General features: G+C 32.6%; 1 protein-coding gene across 4 annotated transcripts in view; it reads left to right on the top strand.

The window, feature by feature from the left end:
- Window positions 1-969: 969 nt before the first annotated feature.
- Window positions 970-15776, top strand: part of LOC148940025 (uncharacterized) — a 143292-nt gene continuing 128485 nt past the window's right edge. For all 4 annotated transcript variants that reach the window (XR_016143489.1, XM_089106509.1, XM_089106510.1 and 1 more), the window contains exons 1-2: window positions 970-1065; window positions 12385-12525. Coding sequence is in view for 3 of the 4 variants with exons in the window: in XM_089106509.1 (XP_088962635.1) it covers window positions 12387-12525 (139 nt within the window). In the remaining variant the exon portion in view is untranslated. The remainder of the gene's footprint in view (window positions 1066-12384; window positions 12526-15776) is intronic.

Raw genomic sequence — 15776 nt, 5'->3', positions numbered from 1 at the left:
ACTACTAGCAACTCGCTGCAACATAAGGACACCTTAGGCTAATACAGCTACGTTTAATCAAGAAAATATCTGAAAATGTTTAAGGTATAGTACAAATTGATTGCAAAAAAAACATGAAAATAGGGTGGACAATGAAATGTTGGACAAATTTAGTAACTGAATTTAGTGATACACTTTGATTTTTATCATGTTTTTTTTTCGCTTGTTAATGATTTTAGTTCAATATAGACTTTCAAGGGTGAAATTGAAACTTACATGGCTTGTTGTGGGGGATATCTAACCAACCAAAACCAATATTTGGATCATAATACTGCTTCTTCTACTCCTCATAATACTACTACTACATACTACTGCTCCTCATATTGCTTTTACTCCAAATACTACTACTGTTACTATCATTATTACTGCTAATACTGCTACTACTACTGTTACTAAAGCTAAGACTACCACTACTAACTCTACTCCTACTGTTACTACTGGTGCTATTACTACTGCTAATAAACCTAAGGGTATTAAGGCGAAAATTTTAGGCAATATTGAAACTGTATTGAAATAAATTAACACAGTATGCCTACATAGGTTTTCCAGGGGACGTACCAGAAATGTTTCAAGACCGTTTTATGTTATTAAGTTGAAAATTTCGTCTTGTGTCAAAGGGGATCTTGAAAAAACTATGGTGCTATGTGCATGCTGCTACTCAACGTTGTCAAACCTTGTAAAATTTTACTAGATCTTGTAAAAAGCATATCCACCTTGTAAATCTAGTAAATTGGGGGTCAGATCTAGTAAAATCAACAAATCTAGTAAATTTTTGCCAAAATCTAGTAAATTTTTTGCCCTCTCATCTGAAAGCATTTTGTTGGGAAAACGTACCTGAGGCGGTTGACTGTTGTCTCCCTCTTCCTGTGACGCTTATTCTGTGGTCCCAAAATACGAAAGACAGCACAATTCCTTTGGCCTTAAATTCAGTACTTTTAAAATCTGTTGTTTGAATGAAGACCTGGGCTTATCGGATCTGAATTTTTCATCTTATAATTACAGTAGTTAGGCAATTAGTCATTAAAGGTATGTTGAGCAAAGGCTTCATGTTTGCTGACTGAATGCCTATTAAATGTTTTTGGAGTGACACCTTTGTGCTTATCCTTCTCTTAACTCTCTAATTTTGTTTCCTTGTAATTCTAACTACTGCAGGATGTCATTTAGAGATTGCACCTATGAGTTTTTGCCACTGCTAACACTGATGGATATAGGTGCAGGTTAGCTACCCCTGATAAAAATTGTAAATTTGAAATGTAGGACCATAATTAGATAGCTAGGAAACAAACATACCATTCAATTTAGAATTCAATCCTCTATCCAAATATAACAATCATTTCTGGTGGGAATTAATTCCAAAAGTCTGGAATTTCCAGGTGCTTGGATATGAAACCCCTATTTTCAGTTTAGTTTTTGGCTAAATTGGAGTTCAGGGTCTAGGTCACATCACCTACCACCCTGCAGCCCACCCTTTAATCCCTTTTCATCCCCATAAAGCTTGATTTATAGAATCTAGAGGATGTGTTTCCACTGGAAATTATTGTTATATTTGGATACAGCATTAAACTCTGAGTCAAATTGTATGTTTATTTCCTAGATGTCTCATTATCATCCTATATTTGAAATTGACCAAAAACAACTCATTTCTTAATCTATGTTATTCAGTAAATTGTGCTGTAAGGCTACAGAGATGCTGCCCAGTAGATGCAGGATATGAAAAACTCATTTTTTACTGTCTATTCTGGTTCTATCAGACACCCTATACTGTGGAGGTAGCTAATCTTGCTAATCTGCACCATTATCAAAACAACTCTATATTATTCAGTCTATCTTGCTGGGTAAACATGTAGAACTGCTACCCATGCAGTAAAGGTGAAGAGTTGCTGTACAATGGACTAAAAAATGCATAAGTTATCTTACATCCTGCTTCTTTTGAGCTGCACCACTGCATGCAGGAGCACCTGTGCACCTTTACCATCATATCACAATACTGTTTCAAAGACTGGTTATAACCAAGAATGCTCCACCATGACAAGCATTTTTCTGAAAAATGCTCTGATATCCTTCTATTGGCTGATTTAAGCTTAGGGTAATAAGGTGAAGCATTCAAGGAATATTTAGGTGGATATTTAACTGAATTAAAACAAACTATGATCATGTAGATTGTTAAAAGGGTGACAAAGCAATATCATAATAACAGCTTACTTCATTAAGTTAGACCTTACAATGTAAGCTGTGATGGATTTTGAACTAGCCAGAAGATACTATGTCTATACTTTTAATACTAGTTTTACAGTTACTATAACTACTGACACTAAGGGCATTAATATTAAAAGTTTAGCTAGAGTTTCAATGAAACAAAAAAGCTATATGCATGAAAGTATTAAAAGGGCATATAGGCAATACTGCTCCATCATAGCTAGAAATTTCATTGATATTTTAAAGAAGCTAATTTTATTGGAAGTGAAAAGTTCTAGTACCCTTTTTAAGAGTCAAAAGTGAATGGAGGGCAATCAACCCCCCCCCCTTTAATTTTCCAAACACTTCCAATCCAAATTTTAAGATAGTGATTTTGTTCAGCATGGCTGATCAGTCTTGCAACTGTATTTTTAGGGCTATTACATAGGTTAACCCCCAACAGTTATGCAATTTGCCCATTATGTTTAAGAACTAAATGTTGCCTTAAAATTAAACCAAACTACACTGTGTGTATGCTGATTACCAATGAGGCATATCAGCAGTATCCCAAGAACTACTGAGGGTATTATATTTGAACTTTTGGGGCTACTTCTACTATCACTTCTTCTTTAAAAATTTAACTAAATCAAAAGAGTATAAGTATATATAAGGTGTCAAAAAGAATAGATAGAATTTTTTGCAAATGGTATAAAATTTTATTTTTCTGGTCAACTAGACAAGGTATAAAACTAAATTAAACAGTTTTATTCGTGTCCAAATTTTAAAAGGGTGTATGTAGCTAAAAATTGTTGCAAAAGTTTTCTCTAGCACAAAAATAGCAGGCCAAACTAGAAATTCTTAAGTAAAAATCAAAAAGATTTAAACAATTATTTTCTTTTTTGCTGAAAAAGACTGTCAGTATGAATAAACAGATACTAATTAAAAAAACATTTTCCATTAAATAACTTTTTGAAGAAAAGTAAAGAACTCCATTAAACCAATAATGAGTAAAAATAGAATCAAATAATCAAAGCGTAAAACTAATACAAATCAGTATTGGTAAACAAATGAAACCCAAAATGAACAGAAATTAAAATAAGTAGGGCAAAAAATCCTTATACCTTCATAAAGCCAGTACACAATTTGCACTTTACTGAAAAAAATTGAAATGTCTTCACTTTTATAACATTAATAAATCAAATATTATTAAAATTTCAAGGAATAAATATCAGCATATGTGTATCAAACTGATAATACACATTCATTTGTATTTTTTTTGTGGAAAAAGTTTTTTAATTAATAACAAGTACAATTCAAACATTTGAAGTAAAAAGAAGTGATTACTAAAATAGATGTGATTACTTAACTATTGGATTACTTAAAACTAAGGTAATTTTTCCATTAGCTGATTTGCTACCCTAGCCAGTTCTCTTGGCATAAATCCCTAGCTATACCAGTGAGGAGAGCTAGGACTGGAATTTTAGATGTTATGCTAAAATAGGTATTGTTGAGTTTCCAATTGAGTATGAATTTGAAGAGCCAAGTATAGAATAAAATATGATTTTTCTTCATGTTAGCTTCATAGCCAACCATATATATGAAAACCAAATATGAGTGCCAATATGACTAAATTTCCCATTAAATGTTGTAGGATGAGCTTGTTGCATCTTAGACCAATAAGGGCTGGCTATTACAGAGGGAGCTTATGCTTTGTTGATAACGTTTAAATCTAGATGTTGATGTCTAGCCTGTGTATTTGAATTGAACTTAAGAGTATTCTATCTAGGTACAGGAAATGTAAGAAATAAGAGAGCCCTTTAATCCTATTTAGTGTAGGATGTATCTGTGACTAATCATTGTGTCCAACTGATTGATCATTGTCTACTACTGATATACTTGTTAAATGCTGGATGTAGATAAAGCATAGATGAAGGGATACTTAGATTTGTTTCATGGAACTGGATTTAAATGTTTAATTGGGTTTATTTAATAAAAATAAATTTTAAATATTATGTTCTATACTAAAAGGTATAACATAACATTAACATTATAAAAGCATAGATTTTTAAAAGGCTTGGACAAAAACATATTTGGACATCTTGGGGGGGGGGAGAGTTATTGTCTCTTTGATGAAAGTGCTCCTAAATATAAGGCTAATTTAGAATGGTACCTATATTCTGGGGTATTTTCTTTGTCAAAATCATTGTCTAACATTATTAAAAAAAAGTCAAAGAAACAGGTTTGTTTTTGGGAAATTCTATTATTAACTATGGTGCAATTTACTTAACCATTTTGGAATAAAGAGCTGATAGTATAAAGCTATGGTAAAAGTCTGGCTTTGATTTTTTTGTGTTTGCTTGATAAAAAACAGTGTGAATTCTGTGCCATTCATTTTGCGTTTTTTCATGTAATGGCTTTATGGCAGTTTTATTATTCATGTGTAAAGTAGATTGTATTTTTATTTGCACCTGAAATTATTTTGTTTTGACTTTGAATTTACTATTACAGTTTTTGTGGTTGTGAGAGGATGAGCAGTTCCTTATAAATAAATTATATTACGTAATTTGCTTTATTTTTTATGATATCCCTGATAAAATAAGTGCTCTTTTCTTTTTTTTTCTTTTTTGAAATGAGGGACAGGCATATTTGCAGGATTTTTTTTATGGGGGGGGGGGGGGGTAACAATTATTTTCTTAAAAATTCGAATAAGAAGTGTGGTGGTGTCAGTTGGGGTGGTGGATGTGACCCTGAGGAAGGCCTTTGGTTATTGTTTTTTGGGGCGAAGAGGCTGAACCTACACAAACAATGAAACTTTGCTGTTCTATGAAAGATCTTATAAAATATACTAGCGTGGGGGGGGGGTAGTCCAAGGTTTGCAAGTTTGGTTAAAAAGATTTGGTGGCTCACATTGTCATATGCCCCTTCAAAATCTAAAAAAGCTGCAACTAGGACATTATTTTTTGAGAATGATTTATTTATTGCATTTGTTAACAATATGAAAGCATCTTCTGCGGAGTGGTGTTTCCTGTAAACAGTTTGTGTGTGATTAATAATTTTATTTTTTTCAGAAACAGAGGAGTCGAGTTTATATTAATTTATCCATTGTTTGTCCCATAAAATTATTAATACTACAATAACAATAATAAAAAGGGTTATATATTTTTTTATATTTTTCTTTAAAAGTTGTGGGAGGGGTGTCCAGTTCCAGGTATTGGGAAAATAGAAAAAGACCAAGAAAGAGTATAGCAAATTAGGGGTTTCTGTTTAAATTAAGGGGTGAAATTCTTTATCAATGTACGGTGTATATTATCATGGCTGCTTTTAACCCTGGATCTAATATGATATATTACATTATACAATTCCTGGATTGAAAATGGACTGGTTATGTGCTCTGATCCTGGACGACGTTGGTAAATTGGATTTATAACAATTGGGGAAGTGTTGCTTTGATTATTTGATGTTAGCATATTAACAAAAAGAGTTGCAAATAGCTTTGACTTTTCATTATCATTGTCATAATTGGTATTATTATGTATTAGATCATACTGGAGGGGGTGGGGGGAAGTTTTTTTTTTCCCACAGATGTGGCTTATGAGTTTATGTATAATTGGCTAATTTCTCTGGAGAGATTATTTTCAAAATTATTCCAGTAATTGTATTTAGAATTTATTATAGGCCTTTTGAGATTAGATTCTGCTTGTAATTTCTTTAAACATATAGTAGGAGATGTTTTTTTAGTAGTGTTCTCCTAGTTGCCTTTTTTGTTCTTCATCTATTTTGGCACTCGTTCGTCTAACATTCTTGGGGAGTGCGCGTTTTGAATTTTTTGATGTGTGTTGGCATTTTTATTTTAGTATAAGCTTTATTTATTAGCATGGATGACAAAGCTTCATAAGGAGTGACGTCTGTTTCCTCTAATATGAATGACTTTTGGTTTAAAATTGTACTATCATCATTAAGATTATTTTGTAACATAGACCCATTTGCTTTAGTGTTAATATATTTAGAGGCATGTGACAGGGTTTCAGCAGGTTCATTTAGAGAACAAACCATGACAAAGTGATCTGTACACAGGTTTTCAATTTTATTTATATACATTTTGTTCAAAATATTTAATGACATAATTTGTAGATCAATTGTAGAGAAACTGCCACTCTTGGGGTTGAAATATGTATTCAAGTTTGTAGGGGTAGCAACAGCTAATTCATTATTATTTGCAATCAAACACTCAATAAACTTACCGGCTTTATTTGCTTGTTATTCTCCCACAAAAGGCTGTGGGCATTAAAATCTCCACAGATAATGATATTTTTCAACATATTAGAATTACTTATATAACTGAAGAAATCCATGGCATCTGTAGTTTGGCCGATAGGGTTATAAAAGCTACTTATGTAAGCTTTGGTATTATTCACCCATACAGTAATTCCAATTGTATCAACATCACTTAAAAATTCCGGAATGTGTATGCCATAAAATTTTATCTTGTTATTTACTATTAAAGCTACACCGCCTCCTTTTCTCTCTGATAACCTATCCTTTCTCAGGATAGTATATCCCAGAGACTTAATTTGTTGATTTTGGGTTAAATGAGTTTCCTGGAGGCAAGCAATATCAATGGATTTATTATTCATAAAAGATATTAGTTCATTTAACTTATTTTCTGAAAGTGATCGTACGGTCTACTGGATTTTTGATTTATATGTGTTGTTTTGTTGATGTGTTTTTCATATGTCTGTGTATAAATATTAAGCTTTATTAATAGTAAAGCAAGATCTTTTTTGCTTGAATGAGCATATGGTTAGGTTTGTAGGTGTTTGCGAATTCAGCTAGTAAATATTTACCAAATCATATTATTGAGTTACAAATAAAGTGAATATACCACTTAATGCCTTTTTTTATCCTCTTTACAAATATAATAATCATTTTTGTTGGAAATGAATTTTACCCCCACCCATATTTATACAATTCAGGGTATATATTTGCACATTAGGGGGGTGGGGGTACATCTTATTTCTGGTGTAAATGAGAGGTAAGTTTAAACTTTCCCCCCACCCTTCTAATGTGCAAATATATACCCTGAATTGGTATATATAGGGGTGGGGGCTAAAATTCATTTCTGACAAAAATGATTATTATATTCATAAAGAGCATAAAAAAAGGCATCAAGTGGTGTATTCACTTTATTTGTACCTCAATAATATGATTTGGTAAATATTTACCATTCAGCTATGATTTTTGTTTTCTCTAGTTGTTGTATATTCATGGCCTGGACTGCATTACAGTCTAGAATGAATAGGCATATATTTGGAGTTTGCATGTTTGGTTGTGGATCCGGTTTGTCAGCTAAGGGATTAATTTCTTGTAGAGTTTCTGGTTTGGGAGGGGGGTGGGCAGGCAGACCTCATCTCAATGGTCAGTGATGCGTATGGGAGTTCTGTTTCTGTCTTTGCTTTTTTCGATATCAGGTTAGGAGAAGAGGTAGTTGTTCCATTGGGCTGGGTTGCATTGGGAGTTTTGGTTGATTCCATTGTGGGTTTTATTTGGTGTGGTTGGGCAGCATTTGCTTTCATTGCTGCAAAAGGATATGGAATGGCCTTCTCTGTTGCTATTGGGAGTGTTAGTGCTCTTATTCTATATGCAGGGCATAGATATTTATTGGTAGAGTTATGTGGGCCTTTGCAATTGATACATGTAGGCTGGGATTTTGTTGCAAGTTGTCAATTCTTTAGGATGGGAGCCTTTACAATTACTACAGGCTAGGAGAATTTCGCTGCATTTGTTTGTTGTGTGTCCCAGTTTGGGGAAGGTGCCCAATGGATATTCTTAAGAAAATTACATTCTATAGAATGTAAAAATAATATCCAACTACACTTAGTATCAAGATAAGATATCATGCTAGACAGATAATAACATTTTTAAGACTCTTACACCTTTACCTATCTAGCTGAATATTTGACTGTCTATGCAATATACAGAATATCTACCTAGTTGGATAATCCTTATCCAACTTGGTAGTTTAACTTATAGTTTATTCTGACTGTTTGTCAAGCCTTGTGTTGCTGTCTTCAGCCCCTCAGTATTAGTTTAATATTGGAAAAGATAAGGTTAGGAGCCTTAGGCCTAGTGAATTCAGTTAAACTATATTTTTGATAAAGTATAGTCATTATTGCTCTATAATCTCAGGTAGAATTGTTAACTATCAGGCATATGTCAGTTAACAATTATAGAGGTCTAGAGCAAAGAAACAATGTATGCAAATACCCCGTACAAATCTATACCGAAGGAGAATCGCAGATACTATGTTTAATTATAATAATCCCATTCTATCTCCCTATCTCAAGAAGGATTTTTCTAAAATTTATCATAGAATTCGTTCTGGATCAAATGGGCTAAATTTTTTGGGTATCCTAATTCAAGTGGTTCAGTTCCCTTATCCCCTCTTTGCCGGTATTGTAATAAGAAAAATGAAACAATTGAACACTGCCTATTTCAATGTAATACACTGGCGTATGCACAGCATACCTTGCATTGTAAACTGTTGAAGTGCTTCAAATACCACAAAATCTCACTATCAGCCAAGAGCCTAGCTGACTATACCTACACACAGAGCACAGAAGTCAATATCTATCATCTTATATTCGAACTCCTTGAGTCAAAAGATCTAATGAAAGATATCTTAGGATATCTAATAAATAAGAGGCAACCAAATCAGTAGCTCTGTTCAGCCCACAGAGTGAAGCAAAAGGAAAAGGGCTAAATAGTATCAACTGAAAGGCCCGCCTACTGAAATAGAAGAAGAAGAAAGAGGCTTAGTATTTATTTTTCAAGTTGGGAGCTGTGGGTTCTGGGCGCTAAAGTATTAGGCTAATGAATTTGGGTTCTTTGGGCGCTAGTGGGCGCTGGGCTTTAAAGTATCGTTGGTTTCTGGTGCCTAAGTGAAAGTCAGGAATAGATCCAGAGCCTCATTGACCCATGGGAAGATCCTTCATTTTCTACCTATCCTTTTCTAAAGGATACTGACCTATAATATTAATATTCTAGTATTATAGAAGTAACCCTTCTTTAAGAGTGATGCTAGTCTAGTTGAAGGTGTTCAAAGGCATGCTACAAAAAGCATAAATGGTTGGCAAAATATGCCATACAGTAAGAGGTTAGATGGTTTTTTTTTTTTTGGGGGGGGGGAGGTTTACTCAAAGATTTTTTTGGGCGGGGGGGGGTTACACAAAAAATGCATAAAAAATTTGGCTATATCCATTTTTGTTACGTTTTAACAAGTCAGACAAACATTTTTTTTTTTGGGGGGGGGGGAGTTCAACCCCCACCCCTGGGTACAGCCTTGGTTAGAGCACCTACAACTCCCGAAACTCATCTTCAGATGCCAGTGTGGTGACATGATGCTGACCTAAAAATCAACCAAACAATAGGCCTACTCTCTTCACAAAACATGCTAGTCAGCACCATACAAGAGGCCATTCACAAAAACTTTCTAAACATACTGTAAAGACATGAATATAGCAAAACTATTTTGCTGAATGTGTCATTAATGACTAGAACAGCCTTCAAGACTTAATAGTGACGGCACCCACAACTGTGTCCTTCAGGTCTAGACTTGACAAAGAATAGAGCAACATGCTGTTGAAATACAAGTGGGACTGTTTGTCCCATTCAGCCACTTGCTGATTATTGATACAAGTTTTTCATAAGAGTGTGTTGCTAGGAGGCTGATGTTGCTCGTCATTCTGAACCATCTTGGACACTCTATCCAAAGTTGCTGTTGTGTAGTGGTGTCAAACCTAAACCCCTGGCATGTGGTTCTTATGGATCATACCTTCCTTGTGGTCACCATTACCAAGTGGGCTTAAATTGCATCTCTTCAGCAAATCTCTCCTACTGCAAGTCAATGGGTCCTTAACACAGTGACATTACATTAAGTTGCCATCACTGGCACAGAGCAAAACAGATCCTGTGTCGACCTTAATATTGCTCCAAATTGCAAACTAAGGTAATTAAGGTAGTGTTTGTAAGTTTATTTCTTAAAATTATGAAAAGCGTCTTGATGTGGCTTAAGATCCTGCTGCAATAACCAGAATTGCATTTTGCAAACTATGGTGCATAGAAAAAAAAAATTAAGAACCCTAAACAAGGTAAAATATTTTGTCTTGTAAAAATTTAGGTAGGTGTAGACCTGTCATGTATGCAATCTTCTAATCCCTAGAAAAAGGAAATGTTAGAGATAGTTGCTTGAAAATTTCTTCCCAGGGTATATTTAAGGCCCAGGATTAATTCCTGAAAACATCATTAACACAATTCAACTACTTTCCAAGACATTGAGTAGTGCCTTAACAAGGACTTTACCTATTCCTGTTTCATAAAAAGTTGAAATATTTCAACTCACACACCAGAATACATTCTACAAACAAAATAATTAAAAATTTAGAAATTGGATAAATATACAGTTTTCTCAATCCCATTTGAGTAATTTTTTCAAAACAAGTTGAACATTACTTTTACTATTTTCTATAATGTTTTATAGGTAATTACTTGGCAAAAAAAAAAAAAAAAAAAAAAAAATAATAGAGAGAGATAATTCAAAAGAAAGTACCTACTCATGTTTTATTTTAGGTAAGAGATCAAGCTGATAATAAATATAATACCCTTTACATGCAAATTAACTGTTTTTGCTCTTCTAAAATTACAAGGACAAAAATAATTTCTCCCATGATATTCTGCCTTGAAATTTTCAATTTAACTTAACCAAAAAGTTTGGCAAAGAACATTTTTAATTATTGGTCACTTTATCCAGAATGATGTATCTAGGTTAGAGCAGACGGTTGTTCAACTACATCACCAGGAAAGGCTTTTGGTTTAGCTAGTTTTTCATTTTTGCTACTTTTGTCATCAATAAGCTGTTCTACATAAAAAAAAGACCTATGTGAGCCAAGTATGAAACTCAAAAGCAGGTGGTCATAGACATTATATTTACAATATTTTTTCTAGGTTTTAACTATATAATTACTATTAACTTTACTGCCCTAAAAAGTTTACTTTTTCATTGTGCTTTTCTTTTAGTCAACAAGTTTGCCATTTTTAAAGCAGGCTGTTTTTATCCCATATGAAATATCAACAGTCTCTAGTTCAGTTGTAAATAGCATATCAATCTCCACCTATTACAGTTTTTGGTGCAACACTCAGGTACAGGAAAAGTTCCAGAATGTTGTATCAAGGCAGAGCAGACTGTTGATCAACTACATCACCAGAAAAGGCTTTTGGTTTAGCTAGTTCTTCATTTTTGCTACTTTTGTCATCAATAAGCTGTTCTACATGAAAAAAGACCTATGTGAACCAAGTATGAAACTCAAAAATAGGTTGTCACAGACATTATATTTACAATATTTTTGCTAGGTTCTAATTATATAACTACTATTAACTTTACTGCCTTACTTTTTTATCATGTTTTTCTTTTAGTCAACAAGTTTTCCATTTTTAAAGCAGGCTGTTTTTATCCCATATGAAATATCAACAGTCTCTAGTTCAGTTGTAAATAGCATATCAATCTCTACCTATATAATGATGTTGAGAAAACAGGTGAATTTTTCAGTATTTTGTTCAGTCAATTGATAGAGGTAATATTCTCATCCATTGTGGGTGCTGAGAAAATAAACAAATTTACAGGATTTTGTTCAGTCTATGCAAAATAGTGTATTGGCTACTAGGCATTAAAGTTTTTTTTTTACTTTAAATAATAATAGTTTAACCTACAGTCTACTAAAATTCAGTAAACATAAACCCATACCAGGAATTTTTTTGCATCAAATTTGATTTAAGTTTGCTGTAAAAGATAAATAACCTTGCTAAAGCATATATTATATATAGATATACATATATATATATATATAAATAAATATATACATACATATATATATATATATATATATATATATATATATATATATATATATATATATATATATATATATATATATATATATATATATATATATATATATATATATATATATATATATATATATATATATATATATATATATATATATATATATATATATATATATATATATATATATATATAAAGAGACATTTATATTTTCGTTAAATAATTCTAACAAATAAATCTTATCCTTTTTTAAATTTCTTTTTCTGTTTTAGTGATGAACACCAATTTTGACCTGTCGTATCATATATTAATTCCATGTCTTGTAAGGAGTTTGGTAGCTGAAACCAAAGAACAGCAAAGATTGATAAGAAAAACACATTCTGCTGTTTTTGGGTCTAAAGCAAGAGAAAAAGGTATTGCTTTTGCGTTTGAATTTAGCTGACATGCTTATTAACTTGTAAAAATCCTGGTGCATTAGTATAGCATCAAACAGTATATAATAAATAAGCTTTCTAATGAAACTGTTTGTCAAATGAACTTTTCAGTACCAATTCTAACCTCTTGTTATGCTTAAAAATGCGACTCTTGACTGACCTCATCTGATTAGATCTGGTGCATAAATTGTTCATATCTAGCTAACGTGTGCATTTTGTTGAAATTTTTAATTTTAATGGAGACAAGCCTTTATTTATTCATAACCCATTCATACAAAAAGTATAAAGGTGGAGTATTAGCAAAAAACACATGAGAAAAAATTACAATCAATAAAAGAAATGGATAAGATGATGGCAAGGGGACAAATGTGCTTAGCCATACCCAAGAGTTTCTCATGCTGTATATCCAACTCCAAAATAATATCCATGACAACAAAATGATTTACCAGGAACCAGTTTTTTCATATCAGAAGAAAGAGAAGGGATTTACGAAATATTAAACAATTTTTTTTTTAGTTCTGTCCAAACCATCAACCTGAAGAATTGGCCAAAAAACCTGAAACAAAGGATAGAATGGCCATAAAAGGTGGAGTACAGTTTCAAGGCTGCAAAACCACAAATATGCTTGAAACAGGCTTGCAAAACAAACCAATACCAAGGAAAATCTTTGATTATAGCTTGGTTCAAACCAGAAAAATTATTATACTATATCATTTATTTGCGTTTATATGACTGATAATTATAAATGAGGCAGGGGGTAGGGCCTAAATAAATACATCTGGGCACCTTCAGATCTTTACAGAGTCATTTCTAGAGGGGAGGGGCAACTGAGGCATTGCCTTGGGTACCATGGCTTGGGGGTATATATATATATATATATATATATATATATATATATATATATATATATATATATATATATATATATATATATATATATATATATATATATATATATATATATATATATATATATATATATATATATATATATATATGTATGCATATTTACAAGTTATAATAATAAAGTTTGCACACTTATCTCTTGTGAATGTCATTGCAACACTGGGGAAATGATAGTAGTGATGCAGTGTTTGTTTACATTTCATGGAGTCTTGCAATTATCCTCAGTTCTGTAGACCATCTTGGCTTGAGTATAACTCTGATTTGCTACTGTGAGGATGGAAATCAATTGTGATTTTGATTTAGAGACAAGCCTTTATTTATTCATAACCCATTCATACAAAAAGTATAAAGGTGGTGTATTAGCAAAAAACACATGAGAAAAAATCACTATCAATAAAAGAAATGCATAAGATGATGGCAAGGGGACAAATGCACTTACCCATACCCAAGAGTTTCTCATGCTGTATATCCAATTCCAAGATAATATCAAAGACAACAAAATTATTCACCAGAAACCAGTTTTTTCATATCAGAAGAAAGAGAAGGGATTTACAAAATATTAAACAAATTTTTTTTAATTCTATCCAAACCATCAATCTGAAAAATTGGCCAAAAAACCTGAAAAAAAGGACAGAATGTAGCCAAACTTGTGTTTGTAGTAATTTTTGTTTGTTTTATGTTTGGTTTGAATATATTCGTTTTAATTTCTATGCCTATTCAACATAATTATTGTATAAATTTTGTTCAGTTTGAAAGCAAGGCTTAGAACAGATCTTGAACTAAGCTTTTCGTTTGAAAGTAATTTCTAGGTAATATTCTTCAAAGAATACTCCAGGGAAAAGTCTAAAAATGATGTATGAATGGAATAAGTGAATAAATGTATGTCAGAGGCATCACCCGGCTTTCTTTATTTCTGACTCTTTAAACTCATTCATTGGTGACGTTGGCGCGAGGTTAGCTTTGTATGATGTAGAAAAGATGCCATTTTGACAACTTGGATGCACATAATGTCTTTTGAATGAGTTCAATATCTCCTTCAACATTCTCTGAAACATTTAGCAGAATGCCCTTAGCTGTTCTTGATATATTTCGCATACACCATTTTGACGACTTGGATGCAGATAGTTTCTTTTGATTTAGTTCAACATCCCCCTCAACATTCCCTTAAAATTTTGGCTTGATACCCTTACCATTCCTGAGGTTTTGCAGATACACCTTTTTGACAACCTGGATGTACATAGTATCTTTTGATTAGGTTCAAAATCTTCCTAAGCATTTCGAGAAACTTCCAGCTGAATGGGCTTAGTTGTTCCTGAGAGACACACCATTTTGACAACCTGGATGCACATAGTGTATTTTGATTTAATCTATTATCCTCCTCAAGATTCCAAGGAAGTTTCAGCTTAATACCCTTAGCTGTTCCTATGATATTGCAGATATGGCATATTGACAACCTGTAACCACATAGTGTTTTTTGATTTAGTTCAATATTCCCCTCAGTATTCTTTGAAAGGTTCAACTTACTGCTGTTCCTGAGATATTGCAGTTAAGCTCTTTTCAAAACCTGGTATCTTCTAATTTAGTTCAACATCCTTTAATACCTTTGGCTATTCCTGCGTTATTATGGAAATGCCCTTTCGACAGTCTTTTAGTACAGTATTCCCATAGTGCCTTTTGATTTAGCTCAACATTCCTTGAAAGTTTCAACTTGATAACTTTAGACATTTCTCAGATATTGTAGATATGGCCTTTTTACAATCTGGATGCACATTGTGTCTATTGGTTTTGTTCAACTTTCCCCTGAACATTCCCTTAAAGTTTTAACATAATACCCTTAGCCATTCCTGAAATATTGGAGATATGCCTTTTTAACAACCACAATGCACATAGTGTGTTTTGGATTTAGTTCAACGTCCTCCTCAACACTCTCAGAAAGTTTCAACTTAATACACTTTGTTGTCCCTGAGATATTGCAGGTTCTCCCCTTTGACAATCTGAATGTACATAGTTCTTTTGATTTAGTTAAACATCTTTCTTAATTTTCCCTGGAAGTTCCAATGTAATATCCTTAGCCATTCCTGAAATATTGGAGATACACCCTTTTGACAACCAGGATGCACATAGTTACTGTAGGTCATGACGCTAAGGGTATTAAAATGATACTTTTAGGGAATGTTTAGGGGAAATTTCAAATAAACAAATAAACTTTATGTATGCAGGTATTTAAAAGGGCATATAAGGAATATCATTGGCAGCGCTACTCTATAATAGCTAGAAACATCATTGAAATTTTGAAAGAAGGTAGTTCGATTCAAAATTAAAAT

Source organism: Artemia sp. Qi Xiang Cuo, chromosome 20, assembly GCF_049724085.1.
Source record: "Artemia sp. Qi Xiang Cuo chromosome 20, ASM4972408v1, whole genome shotgun sequence".
Taxonomy (NCBI): Eukaryota; Metazoa; Arthropoda; class Branchiopoda; order Anostraca; family Artemiidae; genus Artemia; species Artemia sp. Qi Xiang Cuo.
The sequence above is the reverse complement of the archived record's forward strand: the minus strand, read 5'-3'. Positions and strand labels throughout refer to the sequence as shown.